Here is a 19967-nt window from a genome sequence, read left to right on the forward strand (position 1 = left end):
TGTGCTGAAACCCATCTTGGGCGGCGTCTGTCGACAGGAAAGCTTTTGGAGGAAGCAACCAGGAACTGTGACCAGTCCCCTCACGATGTGGACCTTTCTGGGTATCGCCTCCTTCATCTACGTGTATAAAAAGTGTGGAGACCTCATGACTTATGCTAATAAGGAAGTGCTACTCTCTGTGTTAGTGTTTTTCTCCCTTGGCTTGCTGCTATCCTACAGATACCACTTCAGGGGGGCTAAGCAGCAGCAGCAGCGGAAGACCCACCTGGGGATGCTCTCTGATGTTCTCTCAGCTTTGCCGCTTGTTGGCTTCTTCTGGGCAAAACCCACCCCAGGATCTCAACAAGTCGAACAACCCAAATCCAGAAAGGTAGGTTCAATTCAGACATGGCGTGTGGGGGTGCAATGTCCCCCTTCTGTTCCCTCTGACCGCTGACCCTCTGCCCTGGTGAGAGAAAGGAGTTAAGGATTGGAGAAGGTTTGTCTTTAGATGCTGGATGTCTGATTTGATGTGCTTTGCATCAGTTTTGGATGTCAAAAGAAGCAGTGCGACTTACTTAAGTGATAGACCAGGGGTTTTATGGAGTTGAATCAAATGTAAGCGTTTGAAAAAAGAATTGTAGTAAATAATTATTTTACTAGCAGAAAAACATCCTCAGTTGCCAGACTGATGTAGAGATGAAGGACTGGAGCATCTCTCCTTTGAGGAGAGGCTGAGAGACCTGGGACTGTTCAGCCTGGAGTAAAGAAGGCTCAGGGGGGATCTTGGCAATGTATGTAAATACCCGAAGGGAGGGTTCAAAGAGGATGGAGATGGGCTCTTTTCGGTGGTGCCCACTGACAGGACCAGAGGCAATGGGCACAGGCTGAAACGCAGGAGGTTCCCTCTGAACATCGGGAAACACTTTTTTTTCCAGTGAGGGTGACCGAGCACTGGTACACACTGCCCACAGAGGTGGTGGAGTCTCCATTCTTGGAGATATTCAGAACCCAACTGGACGTGGTCCTGGGCAGCCTGCTCTAACTGACCCTGCTTGAGGTGGGGAGGGCGCTTTGGACCAGATGTCTCTTCCGACCTCATCCATTTTGTTGCTCTGTGATCAACCTCCTATTATCTCTGGATAAAACACATATGTCTAGACACTGCAGATAGATTTATTTGAAAAATATTTGCTAAATTATTGTTAGTACATTAGCTACAGGACCTGAGCTCAGATAGACAGCCTGTTCCACTGAGCCCAGTGTGAGACTTGCAGTAAGACAGTGGAAAGAGCTGTAGCTCATGGCTGGAACGTAGCTGGAGTCCTGCCATCTAAGACTCTTGACTGGACATGCATATTCAGTACATCTGTGGGTCAGCCCTGTTTGGCTACTTGCCTGTGTGCTTCTGGGTGTTTTCAGCTGGGCACTGACCCCTTGCACAAAAGAACTTGAAACTATTTTTGGCTGCAAGTGAAAGGTTCAGGACTTTTATTATTATATTTTTTCTAGTGAAGCCTGCCTTTACCTCTGTTTCTTTTATCTGAGTTCAGATAGTTTTTGCATGCCCTTGCTGCATCGTAGATACAAACACAACACTATGCCATTAGAAATCCTGGTGCCAGTGTTGTTCTGGGCATTTGTTTCACTGATGCAGTCGTATTTTTACCACTGTCAGCACTGTAGTGCTGAGCCATTTGTGAAAGAGTGAATTGGGCTCTATTCTAGCAGATGGAGAAATGACTTGCAGGTTTGCACTGGAATTGTCCTTACAACTTTTCTTCCCTTTGAAGTTTGTGTACTTAGATGCTATTAGGAAGCTACCACAAAGTAGTTTGTCTTCAGGTACCAGTTTATATGTTAATTGATATGTAATTGATATATGTCAATTCTCGACAGTTTTAAATGTTATCATATGGTAATTTTGCCCATACTTTGACTGTCTGAAGAGTTCTCATTTTAGGAATACTTCTTTATAGTGTTTCCCAGGTAGCTGCTTCTGCTGGCACTTTTCCATGCTGAGTATTAGCATAAGCTGTTTTTTTGGTAGGTAGGTTCATTTACAGTAAAACTAAAAAGAAATCAATTTTTTTTTTCATTGCAAAGTGCTAAGGCCTTTGTGTAGTCACAGCTCACTGGTATGAAGGCATTGTTAGGTTACTTTATAGATCAAGAGTGTGGGGCAGCCTTGACTCACTGTCTAGGAGCTTGACTTTTAGTCTGTCTGAAACTGTTAGTGGTTTGACTGTGAGCAGCAGGGCAGTTTTAAGCAAGTATTTTGATACTGTTTGGGGGGGTGTTGGTTTTTTCTTTTCTCTGCTTGTGGTTTTGTTGCATTGTGGAGTCCAGCTCTTTTCATATAGGACAAAACTAAACTGGAAGATGCTCTCCAACTACTGATGTGCTCTCAGTCCCCTGGGTCAAAGTAGAACGAGTTCAAAGTCAGCCCTCTGATGGGCTTATAGTACAGATACATTGGCACGTGTAACTTTGTTGGCTTTCTTTCCTAAAGGGTAAAAAAGAAGTAAACTTCTCAGATGTATATCTGACAGAGACTGCTACAAATACAACGTTATCGCCCCAGTGCGATCCAGAAATCATCATTGTGGGATCGGGCGTCCTTGGTTCTTCCTTGGCCACGGTGCTGTCGAGGGATGGAAGAAAGGTGACTGTGATAGAGAGGGATCTGAAAGAACCTGACAGGATAGTTGGAGAATTGTTACAACCTGGAGGTTTTAATGCACTTAAAGATCTGGGTCTTGAAGGTGAGTGCATTTCAAAATGTAAATATATCTATAATACAACAGTTACTACACTCAATTACGATTTTAGAAAAAGCATGCCTGCCAAGAAAATGAGGAAATATATTACCTGCGCTTAATATTTTAACTATAATTACTTGCGTATTTCCATTCTGCCATTTTGAAAATATTTGTCCTCCAATATGTGTGTTTTGATTATGAAAACTGGACTTTTTGTGTAAAGAAATACTTTTGATACATAATTAAGCTTTCTCAAAGAGTTTTTGTAACTCATGTATTGGCTTATATTTTGCAGATACAGTGGAAGGTATTGATTCACAAACAGTAAATGGTTACATAATTCATGACATAGAGAGCAAGACGGAGGTTGAAATTCCTTATCCAACATCTGAGGATGGCCGTGTGGCCAGTGGAAGGTCTTTTCATCATGGCCAGTTCATCATGGGTCTCCGAAGGGCAGCTATGGCAGAGTCCAAGTGAGTCACCTTGTGAATGTCGCAGTTGGGATCCAGGGGTTCAGAAGCACCATTCCCAGCATCTGGGAGAGTCCTTAACCATTTCACTCTGTCCTGACATGGAAGGCTGCAATGAAAAAGGCTGGGAGAATGTAACAGCTCTAGTTACACACTCTGATTATAGTTACACACACAGATGTGTTCATGAGTTGTGTATACGTCGTACATTAGCCTTTGGGACAAGTTAATCTTTGAACTACAGAAATACAGACTTTAAATATTAGGCAAGGTGTTGTCCTGTTCATGTGAGAGAACAGTTGAGGGATAAAGGGCTGATTCTCTTCTACTGATTCTGCAGTTTGGCATTTTACAGAAGTGACACCTTCTCAGTGAGCAATGAGTAGAACTTCTTTGGTCAAGAAAGGAGTGGCAAATTTAGTATCATTTCTTAGAATCATAGAATGGTTTGGTCATGTAGTCCAACCCTGCTGCAATGAGCAGGGACGTTTATTTTTCCACCAATTTTATCTGCAATGCCAGAAATCAGCCTTTTACATTTGCATGTTGTTCTGCTTTTTCTGATAACAAGAATCCAAGCAAAATAACGAGAAAGGAGCAGTAAAAGGAAGTAGCTCTTCCAACAGTTATTGACTTTTGTTTTTCAGAACCTTGAAGACACCTTCTCCTCCTAATGAAATAAAAATTGGTGTTTGGTGTTTCCTGTCTAACTGATTGCCTTCTTTTATACAAGAGATGAGAAGGAAAATTTTATTGAAATATAATAGATTCTAGGTGCTGTTTTCTGTGGGGTGTTTTATTGTTTTTTTTCCCCCCCCTAAATAATGCTTACAAGGGAAACACACATGGCATTGTCATATTTATACCTTACATGTCTTTATTCTTAAGTGGAAAAATGCTTTCTCTTATCATACCTTTTATATCTTATGAATTATTAAAATTAGCACTAAAAGGGAGTGGCTCTGCAGTACACTTAATGAACACCACATTTACTGGGTATAAAAGCTAAAGCTTCTTGTTGAGGCTTCAAGTTCAGTGAAATTTGGGCACCAGTTTGTCCAAGTTATGGGAAAACTCTAGTAGCTGTACACAGTCTTTGGAGCAGAAACTTACAAAAGCTGATGTTTGTGATTTGAATTAAATTATTTCCTCTTTTTCCATACTTTCTTTAATGTTCTTTTTGTGTATGTTTGCCTTCCATTTTAATTGTAGCAGAGAAAACTGTGTGTTAAATTTAGGTGTGGGAGAGATCAAGAACTCTTAAAAACAAAGCCTCGTGGCAGTATTCATCTCATAACTTGTGAAAATATAAGGAGTAATTATTAGTGATTAATGTATTCTTTTTATAAGTACTAGGCAATATGAATTGATTTCAGGTGAGTAAAATCAATTTTGCAGAGGAAAGAGGTAGAGCATCATTAGTGAATTATTTTTATAGTGGGTGAGAACTGGGAAAACAAGTGAGCACTTCCTTAGATAACGGAAGTGACAACTATAATGGAAGTTTAAAGCTGATAGAATCATAGTTCCACAGAACTCTGATTCACCTGCTATTAACTTGGCATGTTGCTGCACTCCCTTGCTGTTGAAGTTTTTGTTATGCTTACATGTTTACCATTCATATTTTGGTACAGCCAACCTGGCCGTGGCCCAGCAAATTAAGCCAGTCACAATCTGCTTTGAAATTTCTGTGCTGACATGTAAAAAGGACATGAATTCAATTGCTCATGCTCCCTCTGAGAGTCTAAAATACCAAACTGTTGTATTCTCATGTGGACCTTTAGCTCGTTTTGTCAAGTTGTGGAATTCCTTCTGGATACAAAAATATTTGTGAGGGAGAGAGATTGTCCATTTCAGGCTGCTAAGTCTGAACTGCTGCGATCAGGTCTAACAGCTCAGACTCAAAAAGGGATATGAGTTTACATAAATTGAATTTGTGAACCCCAGATAGCTCTGGGTGGGAGGTAGAAGTAAGGGATGCTCAGTTCAAACTCTGAACATAAGCATTAGCAGAACTTTAAAAGCATAAATTGTGCCCAAAAGAAAAGTGTATACTGAATTTCTGAACTGAAAAGCTAGATGTCTCTGTCCTAAACAGGTTAGATTATTTTGGACTACTCTGAGAATTAGGTACCTTACTTTTACGTACTGTGCATGCCAAGTGTTGAAATGTTACTTTGAGTCTTGCTCCTGAGTTCTGCCTGCAGTTAGGTCTCACCCGAGCTGTCAGCATTTCCCACCATTTCCCATGTTTCAGCAGAGAAGGGTCACCCAACTGCCTGGTTTCTGACCGTTAATAGGTGTCCAGCTCCTCTCCACATCTCTCACACAGCCATGGAGCACCTGAAGCACAGCTGGGGATTAGCTGAGTGATAGGGTGTTTAAGATAAGCACTACCCATTTAGAATATTCTCCAGTGTCAAAATAAATGGTAGTATTGAACTGAAATTAATGACAAGCACTTTTTGATATTTAATGTGGCTTCTTAAAGTGGTCAAGAACACATCTTTGTAAAGTTTAAACAAATTGTTTGGGTCAGCAGAGCCGGGATTAATTAAAATCTGGTTTTCCTTCTGTGCCTTGTGCCTTGAAATGTTGGCATCATTAATGGTCTTCCATTCTGTTCTAACATTTCTATTTTATTTCAGTGCAAAATTCATTGAGGGGACTGTGTTGCAGTTGCTCGAGGAAGATGACTGTGTTGTGGGTGTTCAATACAAGGACAAAGAAACTGGAGATACTAAGGTGAGACAAACTCTCTGTTGTCTCTGTTACAAACTTTGTTAAACTATTGAGAGAATAGAGGGTTTATATATATGTGTGCTTGTGTATAATTTTTAAAAACTACTGGTGCAGAAATAATGCAATTATCAACAATGCAAAAGCTTTAATTAAGGGAGATTACTTTCTAGTGGCTAGAGTCCCGGCGCATGGGAATTCTTGTTATAACTCGTTGGGCAGCTTCTGCTTTCATTGTCTCTGGAGAACTCAGTTCATTATTTATTTCAATATTAACATCTGGATTTTAAAATCTTTTGAGAGTTACTTGTGAAAAAACCAATATATTAAGATTTGTGCTTTGCCTGTGTATAGAGGTCTACATTTCCACATGTGCTTCCACCATTGATTGAGGAGTCTGAAAGTAAGAAGATAGATGCCTATTTATAGAGATAGCTCTGTCTAGTCGTTTCTTAGAGCACAGGGAGAGAGTTCTGGCCTATTTTAATTGCATCACTGGCTTGGTTAATGTTCTTTGTTTCAAATAATACTAAGCTGTTGGCTAAGCACTGTGAAACTGCATGAACTTAGGCTAAAAGGTTTAGGAGAGACCGATGTGGTACATGGGTACTGGGAAGACAGGAGGTTTGGAGGGGGAGAGGCTTTGGGGGTGTCGTTGGTTGGGGTTTTCTTCCCCAAATCCAATTGGCTTAATCATCCAGCAATATAGAAGGGGGTGGTTTTTTGTTTGTTTGGGTTTTTTTGGGGGGGGAGGGGGGGTGCGTGCGTGTGCGTATTTTGCTTTGAGATACATTTTCCAGCTTTACACATTTATGGATGATGTTTTTGTTGTAATGTTAAGTATGACTTAGTTGACCAGCAGTAAATGTGACCAGTGTCTTAGCCTACATCTTTTCTAACAGGATGGATTTTGCTCTGAATGCTGAAGTTCTTTGACTGGAAAGAGCTGTATTATTTGCTGGCCTAGATCTCCTTTGATTGTAGAAATGTAGTATGAGAAATTTCTGCTAAACTTCAGTTCTTCTAACTGTGTTTCCCTCCCTATCACTTTTTACAGCTAGGAAACTACTTTGGAAAACAAAAAAAATAAAAATAAAGTCTGCTTGCATTCCTTAGCCTGCTTTCATAAGCAGAGGAGGTTGATCTATGTTGTGACTTGGGCTTTTCTGTTCTCTCCATCCCCATTGTCCACCACATTACCTTTGAGATTTTTATTCTCTTAAGTGAAGTTGAAATTAGCCAGTATGCTAAAAGTAAAGTTACAAATTATCAAAGCCAGGCAACTGATTAGGGGAAAGGTCTTTAGTATGTTGACTGGAAAAACTGTAGCATGAATTAGACACCAGGGAACCCGTGCGGGCAGGTAACCATCTTCTAATTGCATGAATAATTAGAGCTTGCAATCATCTGAGACACGAATCCATAAGAAGGAGGTTTTGTTAGCTCTGTTGTCTCTTAAACTGTTTCTGAGCTTACTTCTATGAGCTTAAAGACCAGAAGTGTGTATTATTTTACTCAGCTAGATGATCATCTGGTTTTGTCTGGCTTCCCTTCAATGTAAGGACCGTGTGTCACAAGTGACTGAGTCCTGTTCCTGCGCAGGAGAAAACTGCTTGTGGAGGAACCTGTTCCAGGCAGGCATTTACTGATCACATAATGGCTCACCATGTGCTTCCATCCGATAGCAAAATATTTTCCAGGAGTACTCATGAAACACAGCAAGCTTTTTTGCCTTGTTACTTACAACCTGAAAGCTTAAAAGGAAAATATTTTTTTTTTCTGTTCATGGCAAATGTATGAGATTATTGAAGGCCAAGAACTAATGTTCATTATAAATCTATAGCCATTTGCAGTTAAATCACTGAATATACTGACAATGAGCTGTAAGTAGAAGGAAACATCTACCTTGAAATGCTTTCCAGTATAATAATGTTGTTATATTACCATAACAATAAAACACTCAAAAATATATTTTAATGATCAGAATAGTTTGCTCATATTAGAGAACAACGTGTGTGTTAAACATTAGGAATTTGTGCATATATTCAGGGTGAGCCTAATCAGTTTACTTGGATTATATTTTATATTTTGTCTATATACGCTATTTGTGCTTATAGTTCCTAAGTGTACTAAGAACTGCTCAGAGGTCACTGCTTGGTCCTTTAAAGAAGGTCTTAGTACACTTACTGCATTTCAGTTTGTAACGATTTGTTTCTATTTAGTTGCTTGTGCATGGCTCTTCAATTAAAATGTCTGTTTCCCTTTTTTTTTTTTTTTCTTTCTCCTGAAGACTGTTACAGGCTGAAGGGAGTAATTATTCTTCTTCCTTGTCTTTGTTCTATCCTCATTTCTACACAATGACCATAACTATGTTATCTGAATGCATGTCTGAAAAAGCTGGAGTGTACTGTTAAGCTAACTCTTAGGGGAAATAGAGTTAAATCAAGATGAGGAAAGCAAAAAGCAAAAAAATAATTTATTTCTATTACATGTATTATAAATTTGGTCTGTGGTCCTCTTATTGTTCTAGGACAATAGAACATCTAGGACATCTAATATGCAGTTGAAAATGAGGGCTTGGGAGTTGTTTCCCACTGTTCTGACATAACATTGAAAATGTCATATCTCTTTTTTTTCTTTTTTTTTTTTTTTTCCTTCTTCTTCCATGCTGCAGGAACTTCATGCACCACTTACTGTTGTAGCTGATGGACTTTTCTCCAAGTTTAGAAAAAACTTGGTCTTCAACAAAGTTACTGTTTCATCCCATTTTGTTGGTTGCATTTTGAAGGTAACTTTCATGTATAATACCATATCAGCCAGTTTGCTGCTGTGTCTCAATGCGGGTCTGAATTTCACTGGTTATATTGAAGTTCATTACCTTCATGCATATGCTTTAGTACGTTGGCTGTTTGTAGCGTACACTGAGCAATGAGAAGAAAAGTATTTCCCAGGGTCTGAGGTCTTAGAGATGCCCTGCAGCATCTGAATGTTCTTGGGAAGATCACTGGAAGGTGATACCAACACCCCCTGTATTTAGGTAATACTAAATACAAACTGTAAGGTTGTAAATTGCTTTTACTTTAAAAGGAGTTTGAGTATCTGCAGTGGGGTAGGGTAACAATCAGTATTTCTTAGAGCACTTTTTATACATTAAGCTGTTGTTATCAACAGAATCACTGTAATTATTAATGGCAGGTAAGTATTCACATACACGTTGAGTTATTCACTCACCTACTTCACTCTTACATTCCAGCTACTTGGTTGGGCAATCCTGGGGAGGCCAACCCTGCCTATGGAGGCAGGAGAAGCAGGTCGTAGGGCCATTCCAGGAACTTCTAGCTGGTGTTTGGAGAGCACCTCAGGTGTTTGTGTAATCCTGCACACTGTGTTCTCTGTCTCATACAGTGGCCACCACCCTTTGGTGGTGTCACACAAGCTGTTGTTGATGTGGGCTGGTGGCCTTGTACCAATTCAGCAGGCTCTTGGTATCCTAAGTTTATTAGCTCTTCTAGATTGCCCAGGATTGCTGGTCTCCAGGGCTTGTCAGTCCTTGGGAAACTTTTGTATGCTGTTTTCTCAATACGTTTTTTTTTTTCTCTTTGTTTATTGTTTAGTGGGTTTTGTTTTGTTTTCCATCCAAATGTATAGGTACCTGTAGAACCCATTCATAGGAACTCATACAGAAGAGACTTTTATAGCAGAGTTTTTTAAAATGAAAGAGAAATTTTCAGAAGTCTGTGGAGATCTATGCAAGAAAGACTAGTCAAATATAATTATTAATAGAGGCACAAAAGTTAACACAAAGAATATGTCTGTATGAAAGACTCAAGCATTTCTTTTTTTTTTTTTTTTTTTTTTTTTTTTTTTTTTTTAAGAAACAATTGACATTTTGTTCTAAGGACTGTCTTGAATTCTAATATTAAATATTTTCCAAAAGAATCAATTAGGACTATGCCTTTAAATATTTATCCAGCTGTTACACCAGTTTCTATGTCCCTTTGAGGAGAGCTTGGAATTTTTTGCCTATGTTTTTAACTCCTAAATTATTATGTGTACACTCTCCCAGGTCTAGGATAGCTCAACTTGTTATTTCGGAGTTAGCATATTCGCTACAGTTAAACATCAGGCTTTCAACTCTTAAAACGCTTCTAGGTAACTATGAGGCAGGTGTAAAAAACCCCATTTTGTTAAAAGCTGGATTTCTGTTTTTAATAACAGAGTACAGTGTTAATCTAAGCATATAGTTGAACAAGGGAGGGTTTAAAAAGCTGGATTTAGGATTCAACGTAGCTAGTTTAAACTGAGTGCTGGACTCACTGGACCAGTTTATAGAAAATTGTTTTTTTAGAGCAGAAAAGTTTCAGCATCTCATATAAGGTAGAGCTATGTGTGTTAATAGTGTTATATCTTATATAGCATTAATCTCTGGATTAGAGAGAGGCACCATTGTAAAGTTTGAACCGAATCTGTAAAATTATTTCCCTGGATATAGGTGCTTTGACTGCTTTGTGTTAAGACATCAGTAGCTAAGATAGTAACACTCATTTTTTTCACAATACTTATGCCATTTGTTCAGGGAGTGGAAATCTTGACTTTTAGATCATCATAGCAGCTGTGGGTCAAACCATCTCAGTTTTATACTCAAGAAGAATACCCAAGCTGTGCTCCTGCCTGAAGGTGGGGTACCTTGTAACCGGGTACATATATACCTTCAGGACCTATCAACTTTAAGAGAGAAAGTGAGAATCGAGGTTGGTAGCTGGGTGGTTGGAGAACCCAGGTAAGAATCCTGGCCGGGCCCTCTGCAGCTGCTGCAGTAACCATTGGATTAGCAGCAAAAATAATTAAGTAGAAGGAACCAAAGCTACAGAACTTTCACTAGACTGGGAACACTCAATTGGAGGAACTTGAGCAGTTCTTGGGTCCCTACCCCTGTAGTTATCAATGCTCAGGTGCCTCCCGTTCCTCTACTTTTGGAACCTTAAGTTTAAGACCTAGTTAAATAGGAACCTGTGATTCTTCCTCAGTTGGTATCTCAATGTAGTTGTATAGAAACGAGTGTATTTCTTTCCCTCACACTACTTTCTTTCTGAGAAGAAAACAAAATGATCCTACTGAAAACCACTACCTTGATTACATTACAGTTTTTCAATGGCATGTATTAAATATTAGTGAGTTATTAAAATGAAATATATGACTAATATATTCTAGTAAATATTAAAAGGTGCTGCCAAAAGACTTGGAACTACACTGAACTTTCCTTTGAAAACATTTCTCTTGTCAATTTGAAGAGAAAACTAACACAAACTTAGTACAATATGGGATTTTATTTCAAAGTATTTCAGAAAATGCATTTGTATACCTGAAGTTTTAATATCCTTTCCTTAATCAGTCTCAACCTTTCTCCCTCTTCTTTTCTTTTTAAGGATGCACCACAGTTTAAAGCTAATTATGCTGAACTTGTTTTAGCTAAAACTAGTCCAGTGCTAATTTATCAGATTTCCTCAACTGAGACTCGGGTCCTTGTTGATATTCGAGGGGAAATGCCAAAAAACTTAAAAGAATACATGATTGAGAACATTCATCCACAACTACCTGGTAAGCCTAGAAAGATTTCCATCCATATTTGCCACAATTAAATGTACTAAAAAAGGAGCTTTCATTGAATCCATTGAACTGGGTGGGCTTTTTCCATGCGTGCAGTTACTGTGTCAGTAACAATTCGCTCTTCGACTCAACATCAAATAACACTTTGTTCAGCTCACATCTGTGAGGTCAGCAATTCAGAAGGGTTATATCTCTAAAAAGAGGTTAAAATGGGTTGTGTGCAAATTATTTTAGACTCTTAAGTAGCATAACTTAAATATTTTATTGTTGCAGATCACTTAAAGGAACCATTCTTGATAGCAGTTCAGAATGATCGTTTAAGGACCATGCCAGCCAGCTTCTTGCCTCCTTCAGCTGTTAACAAAAAAGGTGTGTTTTATGAAACAAAAGGAGGGAAAAAGGCATTATAAACTTCTTCTGGGACTTACAGCTTTCTTGTCATAGTTATATGTTTGTTTTTCAATACAACTGTCTCATAATTCTTCTATGAAAAATAATAATTTGAAAATTTATACCTTGGGCATAGTTTAACTGCAATGTTTATATTGATATCAAACTCCAAATCAGAGCCTGCTTTATTTTTCAGTTGAAATCATTCAGTTGCTCAAGCTCATACAAGTGTGATCTTTTTAAGGAAAACTTGATGAAAAATAGAAATGACCTTGAAAAGTGTGTGTGTTTGTGTTCTTTGACACACACATGCATATCTATTGGGAAAAAGATTTTGACCTTGATCATCTTAAAGCCCTTTTAAGCCTATTAATTTCAAGACATTCTTTTTTTCTTCCTTTTTTTTTTTTTTTAAATTTCTAGTTGTTAATCATCTTATTTTCTGGTGGGAATGAATTCTTAGTAAGTTTAATTTCTTAAAAAAAATAGAAGATTTGAGTTCTAAGATTACTTAATGGTCATGCAGTATCCCATTAATTTTTCTCCTCTAGGTGTTCTTCTTTTGGGAGATGCATATAATATAAGACACCCTCTAACTGGTGGAGGAATGAGTGTCATTTTAAATGATGTTAAAATATGGAGATGTTTGCTCCAGGATATTCCAGACCTATATGAAGATTCTGATATCCTTAAGGTAAAGCTTTATTTTGGACTTATTTTAGGCAGCTTGTGCTGCAATTTAGGGACACACTTTTAATTTTTGGGCAACTTGGGGACATGTAAGTTATTAGTGAGGCACAGCAGTTTTCAAAGCTTTGAATGCATAAATCATACCAGAACATATTGACTTGGCTGAATGACAGCTAGAATAATTACAGACTACAAGTAAATGATTCAAAAAGTGTATTTGGAAACTGAGAAGCTCCTAGAGAGACTCTGAACATCAGTCAGGACAGCACAGGACACCTGACCAAATGCAGGTATTTGCATCTCAGCCAGTCACCTCAGACTTCCAGTTATTTCCTACTTTGACTCAGTCAACAGAGTGAACTGCGTGGGTGTTAATCCTTAGAGGTTCTGACCTCCCCCAGCCACCACCTATAGGATGAGATGAAGCACACCCTGGAACTACCTTTTTTTACCTATATTTAGTGTAAGAGGAACCTGGATAACTGGTTCGACAAGTTTCCAAAGTTCCTTAATGACCTAATTTGGAACCCAACTAGTCTATCACTAAATCCACTTTACGTTTTCCCATGCGTATGACTCTTACCACCTCTTTGGGAACCTTTTGAGTGCTCTTCTCTATTTAGTGATGGAAATATTTGTTATTTTTTTCCTTTTGCAGGCGAAAAAGACATTTTACTGGTCAAGAAAAAAATCTCATTCTTTTGTTGTGAATGTTCTTGCCCAGGCACTTTATGAACTCTTTGCTGCCACAGATGGTAAATATATTTTAAAGATAACTTACGACTCTAACAACTTGGTAAATAAATATGCCTGGGGAGGGGATGTGTATGAGCATATATCCATGTGTTTGTGTGTGTATGTATATATGTATATTGATATATATTAAAAATATATCAATTAAAGGATTTTAATAAGTTAGCTTGTGTTCTGTACCTAGTTGTTTAGTTCTAGTGTTATGTAAACTGAGTTCTAGCAATGTGAAGGAAAGTCTGGAGTTAGTATTTAAAAAGACAAAAACCACACCAGCACAGAAAGACAGACAACACTTATTCTTGTGTCAGGTAGCATTGAAGAATATGCAGGTTTATAAGCCTGTCCTTTAGTTAAGTAAAACTAGCTCAAAATCCAGCTGAATTTAGCTGAACAACAGCTACCAAAGTCCTAGACTTAATATCACTGTGGTGTATGCTGAAAAGTTTTGGTATGTGTTGAATATATTTGTCGAGTCATTTTAATTCCTTTTGCAGATTCCTTGCATCAGCTAAAGAAGGCCTGTTTCCATTACTTCAGACTTGGTGGGGAATGTGTCTCGGGTCCCGTAGGATTGCTGTCTGTGTAAGTTCAGTGTGTGGGTCACAGTTAATGTGAGCTGGGTCGAGCTTTGTGAGCCTCTGGGAGGATCTGATCCCCGGGGATCCATACTGGGTCCGGTCCTGCTCAATATATTCATCAGTGACCTGGATGAAGGGGTAGAGCGTACCTTCAGCAAGTTTGCTGCTGACACAAAACTGGGTGTGCTGCCACACCTGGACAGGCTGGAGAGCTGGGCAGAGGAAAAACTTAGGAAATTCAACAACAGCAAGTGTAGGGTCCTGCACCTGGGGAGGAATAACCCCCTGCACCAGTACAGGTTGGGGGCTGACCTGCTGGAAAGCAGCTCTGCAGAAAGAGAACTGGGAGTCCTGGTGGACACCAGGATGACCATAAGCCAGCAATGTGCCCTGGTGGCCAAGAAGGCCAATGGCATCCTGGGGTGCATGAAGAAGAGCGTGGTCAGCAGGTTGAGAGAGGTCATCCTGCCCCTCTACTCTGCCCTAGTGAGGCCGCATCTGAAGTACTTTGTTCAGTTCTGGACTCCCCAGTTCAAGAAGGACAGGGAACTGCTGGAGAGGGTACAGCAGAGGACTACAAAGATGATTAGGGGACTAGAAACTCTCTCTTATGAGGAAAGGCTGAGGGGCTTGGGTTTTTTTAGTTTGATAAGATCCCCTCTCAGTCTTCTCTTCTGCAATGCTTATAAATACTTAAGGGGTGGGTGTCAGGAGGATGGGGCCAGTCTTTTTTCAGCGGTGCCCAGTGACAGGACAGGAGGTAACGGGCACAAACTTCAACATAGAAAGTTCCATCTGAACATGAGGAGGAACTTCTTTACTTTGAGAGAGGCAAAACACTGGAACAGGCTGCCCAGAGAGGTGGTGGAGTCTCTGTCTTTGGAGACATTCAGAACCCACCTGGACATGTTCCTGTGCAACCTGCTCTGCGTGGACCTGCTCTGGCAGGGGGATTTGGACTAGATGGTCTCCAGAGATCCCTTCCAACCCCATATCATTCTGTGATCTGCTTTGCTCCCAATCAGTCATTTCTGCACAGGGAGAATGGTCCGCAAAAGCCTATATTTTAAGGATTATATTTATTATTTAAGGATTCTACTAAAGGATGGAACTTTATTAGAAGCTATGTCTTTAGATGTTGACTTTTTTTTTTTCATAAGTGCCATTAAAAGCTGGAGAGAACTCAAAGTAGATGGCATGGGAGTTAGAAAGGTTCAGACAAGCAGAGGAGCTGATGGAGACGTTTCATGCTTGAAAAGTTGAGGACAGTGAGGGCTGAGGTCTCCCATGGAAGAGCATAAGGAACAGGGAAATGCGTAACAATTCAGGTGTTTTGAATGATCCCTCAGAAAGTAATGAATACACAATAAATCGTACTACTTGGAACATGGGGGAATGTGTGCTCTTATATTTCTCCCTTTTTGGAACGAGAGCTAAAATTGATAGAGGTCATTGAGAATAATCCCCCGGGGGTTGATAAAGGCAGACACAGACCTGGAGATGAAGAGACAGCAGCAGCCCGTGTTGGCTCTGCTGCAGAGAGGAGCACAGGGTGTGTAGCAGCTCCAAGACAACCAACTTCATACTTTTATTTGAGATGGTGGGACTGGAGCTGCCTAAATCAGAAGGCAGTGTATAATCTTGAGTGGAGATGTCTATTTGTAAAATGAAAATTTGTGAGTGCGTTCTGATTCTATTTATTGATGTGTTTTATCTTTTTATTTTTAATACAGGTTGTCTCCTAAACCAATGGTACTGATTGGCCACTTCTTTGCTGTGGCTTTATACGCTGTTTATTTTTGCTTTAAGTCAGAGTCCTGGATCACCATGCCTCGAGCATTTTTCAACAGTGCAGCTATTCTTTACCGGAGCTGTTCTATAATATTTCCACTTATTTACTCTGAAATGAAGTATTTAGTCTATTAAAATCCAGGGGGAAATGAATGGAGGAAGAAAACATAAAAAACATGATGCCTTCAAAATCTTTGGACATGTTCTATTTAATATTGTATTATGTTTTCTTCTCTTCAAAATGCAATTTCCTTGATAAGGATGTGACTTAATTTTTGGTTTTGTGCTTATATACATATATATTATATGTAAATACTCTTTTCTTTGCAATTAAAGTTCAAAAAGGAGTTAGCTGTTTACAAGGACCATAATTAAGTGTTGACATGTGGTAGATAATTGCCAGTTTTGTCAGAATTTTATTCCCTGCTTTATCCATTGCCGAGTGCACCACTAATATTAATAAACTGAAAAGTGAACACTGTAAACCATATGCTGCTATTATCCTTCATGCTTTTTTTCTGTTCAGTAGTTCCATAGACTGTTTCTTTATTACTGTGAAATGTTGTAACATTCTTGATTTGAGTTACTTCATTAGGATTTGCCTCTGTTCTTTTTCAGTTGCAGCTAAGGTACTAGTCTGCTGACACTTAAAAGGACACTGTAAAGGATTTCAGATCTTGAAGTGTCACTGTGTACAACTTCAGTCACTGTTGCAAGTGCCATGTTGCTCTTGTGAAATCATTCTTTACACCAGAATTAATTTAAGCAAGTACTAATCAAAGCATAGTTATGTTGGCTGCTGCACTGCGCTGCACTCAGGTACCGAAAGCACAGGCTTTGGAAACTTTCTTCCTATTTCCCTTCCTTTTAAAAACTTGGCGGGGGGTTTCTTTGGGTTGACTCGGTGTGTGTGCAATTGCAGTTTAACACTGCCACCAACTGAAGCACAGCAGCAAACCACAGCCACTGGGACAAATTCAGTCCAGGCTATTTCCAGTAGACACTAAAGGCCTCTTTAATGCTACTGCTTAAAATTCATGACAAATACCACGAAAGTGTCCTTTTAATACTTGGAGTATGGTTTGTTTCCTGTAGAAATTAGTGCATGCCACTCAAGAGTTCATGCCTTTTGCTGCTGGTCACTATTCCTCTCAACGTTTTCTTGATCAACTTGCTTTCCTTTGCTCTCCTGCATTTTGGTTTTTCCTTGCCTGCCTTAGGCTGGCTGTGTGTACTGCTGTGTGTACTGCTGTGTGTACTGCTGTGTGTACTGCTGTGTGGCTCCTCTCTTGGCTTGCCTGAACAACCTCACATCAGCGCAGCCAACAGCCTACAGAGCAGGGAAAAATCATGGTTTTCTGCACTGGTGAAACTTCGACTGTCTCTTGAAAATGGCAGATGGCATAAGCTGTGTATAAACATACATTTTGTGTTGAACTGTGAAAAAATTCAGTGGGGAGGCTTTTTTTAGTGTTTTATTTGGTGGATATTTCTTTCCAGAAGCAAAAGTATGTATATTTTTCTAACCATATCACTTTTGATACCCTCTTGAAATTAAACACCTCATGAGTATGTCTGTGTTTAAACTTTAGGGTAAAGTACTAATGCTTTCAAATATTATTATATATGGTAATTAAATGATGCCCCTTTAAGGGTATACAAAGTTTGCTGAATTTATACAAGTGTTTTCAAAATTTATGACAATTTTGAAAATATTGATTAATTTTACATTTTCTATTTTTTTATATTATTTGCAGTCAGTCTCTTTAAAGTCAAGGATAAACAATCCTGAGCCAAATACGTGTCCTCAGCTAACTTAAATAAAAAATTGTGATACCTGTAGATTATTTTTTTTTTGGTGTGTATCTCTGGTTAATGAGCTTTGTTAGGTTCTGATTTATCAGGAAATAGCAGTGTGCTTAAATTTACATATATGTTTAAGCTCTTTTTTTTTTTTACTTTTCTTGAACCCAGTGCCTGGTTAAGTGTCTTGATAGTCAGGGTAAGGATCACTTCTTGTTGGAAATTACTTTGGGGGAGAGAAAAAATCTTGCATGTGTAAGGAAGTGCAACTTGAAAATATGACTGATGAAATGGTTCCATGCCCTGTCCTCAGGACAGGAGAGCAAGAAGGGTAAGGTTGGCAGCGAGTGGGCAATGTCTGTGGGTAAAATGGCATCTACTGTTGGTAGCCAAAGCGTGCAGCAGACAGTCTGCTCTGCAGGAGCCCTGGGTTTGATTTTCTACACCTGTACGCAGAGAAGGGAAGTGCTGGGCTAGGAGAGATGTGTCACAGGCACGATTCAGAATTTGAGAGGAGCACAGTGCTGTCCCCACAGTCCCAGAGCAGTGACAGTGACAGCCAACCCAGAGCAGAAGGAGGGAGAGAAGCAGCAATACCTGGTGATGAGATCGTGGGTTGTGACACGGTACGGGACTGTGGAAACTTGCTGGTGGTGGGGAGGAAAGAGGAAGCTGTAGGTGCCTTCTCTGCCAGTCTGGTGCTCTGGGGGCTTGTTCATAGGTGGGGAGTTGGTTTGTGCAGGCAAGTGTCCCATTTCTTGGAGCTTGTTTGAGACATTTGTATCATGTAGGTTGTGTCCTTGGTCTTCTGGTTTTTTTGGCTTTGCTTTGTTTTGAACAAGCCCTTTACTGGAAAATATATGGGGCAACGAGGGGGTTTTTATTATAACTTCAAAATGCCTGCCAGGGCCGGCACACAGGGTTGGATTTCATGTGAGGGGTCTGTGCCTGGGCTTAATGCCTCCTCTTGCTCTGGTGCAACCAAGTAAAAAGCTGAGTGGTGGCAATTCTCCTCTCACCTCCACTTTCATCACCTGGAACAAAGAGAAAGCATTTGACCAGTCCTGGATCAGCTGATGGATTTTGTAATTTATGACTTGACTGTGCTTCTGAGACAGTGTGGTGTTGGAAATCTCAAGCATAATTACAGAGTCTCTCTGGGAAGTGCATCGATAGAGGCTTAAGTAGTCCGTTCTGCAGCTGAAGAAAAGAGGAGCACATCATTTTCTTGAGGTGTAAATGACTGTTAGTGATGTCTGATCTGAATAGCACTTGGAAGACTTTACACTTAAAACTGTCAAGTTGAAATCTGCACTACGCTCAGGGAAAAACAACCACCGGTAATGGGGACCAGGTGCTGTTCCTCACCTGTGTTGCCTCAGCTCTGCTCCGGTTGAATGATGATTTGAAGAACCACACTTGAGTTTGGTTGTAATCGAGCTGGTCCAAAGTCTGTGCAACATCAGTGCTATTTACTAGTATTTCCAACCATCTGTGGAGATCTGGAAAAAAAGGGGATGATTAAAACTGATTGCTCCCTCCCTGATAATGCCGATTTCTGTGTTGTCCTTCTCCCTCGTGCTCGTGTCGTAGCCCAGTCTCTGCCTTCTGCTGCCCAGTTGCTGCAATACAGGACTGGGCTGCTGCCCTGCAGAAAGGTGAGATGATGGGACATTGCCTCTGCTGGTTCCCCATGTGGGAGCCATGCCCTGTGCTACTCCAAAGGCTGCTCACATCTCCTAAAAACCTACGTGTTGGCGTTTGCTGTAGTACTGTTGCTGCCCACGGGTTGGTGTGTGTCGTAGGGTGGTAGCTGAAGGTTGGCTCACAGTGCTTGCACATATCGCTCTCCGGAACCAGCTTGTGTTTTCTGGACAAAACCAAAATCCATTCCATCCAGAATCAATAGAAGCAGTTGATAAATTATGCATCCTGAAATTCTGGCTTGCTCAGCCTGACATCATTACTACATGGAAAATGGTGTCAGCAGTTCCTAAATCATTCCCTGCGGAGCTCCAGAGAGCTGTGCAAGCTCCGGTGCTGTGCACGGTGAACAGCAGCATGACAGTTTGCTGAGATAAAGTTATTGAAGGTACTGAAAATAAAAGCTGACGGGGTATTTTAAATAGTAACTGAAATCCACTGTTAATATAAGCAAAGTAACTAAATGGGAAAAATAATCTTGATGGAACTGGGCTGTCAGGGCCCTGGAATGCCCATGACTGGTCCTCATCAAGCTCCTGCTCGGTCCACAGTGGCAGTCAAACAGGTGAACTGGATGTTGGAAACTGTTAGTGAAAGACTAAAGCAAAAGACCACACAATTCTGCATGAAATGAGCTTTTGCACCAAGTGCTGTACGGCAGAGCAGGAGTGACGCTTCGGGCAGAGTCAAGAGAAATT

The 19967-nt window shown here is 40.0% G+C and overlaps 1 protein-coding gene across 1 annotated transcript; it reads left to right on the forward strand.

Moving 5' to 3' along the window:
• Positions 1-68: 68 nt before the first annotated feature.
• Positions 69-19114, forward strand: SQLE (squalene epoxidase). The gene is made up of 11 exons (XM_014965606.1): positions 69-370; positions 2492-2744; positions 3037-3217; positions 5863-5959; positions 8628-8741; positions 11380-11551; positions 11834-11929; positions 12502-12644; positions 13299-13395; positions 13888-13975; positions 15705-19114. The coding sequence occupies exons 1-11, from the start codon at positions 86-88 to the stop codon at positions 15895-15897; spliced, it is 1719 nt and encodes a 572-aa protein (XP_014821092.1). The 5' UTR covers positions 69-85; the 3' UTR covers positions 15898-19114.
• Positions 19115-19967: the final 853 nt, after the last annotated feature.

The sequence above is a fragment of the Calidris pugnax genome, unplaced genomic scaffold (assembly GCF_001431845.1).
Source record: "Calidris pugnax isolate Ruff unplaced genomic scaffold, ASM143184v1 scaffold41, whole genome shotgun sequence".
Taxonomy (NCBI): Eukaryota; Metazoa; Chordata; class Aves; order Charadriiformes; family Scolopacidae; genus Calidris; species Calidris pugnax.

Coding starts and splice junctions, on each gene's coding strand:
- SQLE (XM_014965606.1), top strand. CDS start 86: ATGTGGACCTTTCTGGGTATCGCCTCCTTCATCTACGTGTATAAAAAG. Junction 371..2,491: donor AACAACCCAAATCCAGAAAG/GTAGGTTCAATT, acceptor TCTTTCCTAAAG/GGTAAAAAAGAAGTAAACTT. Junction 3,218..5,862: donor GCAGCTATGGCAGAGTCCAA/GTGAGTCACCTT, acceptor ATTTTATTTCAG/TGCAAAATTCATTGAGGGGA.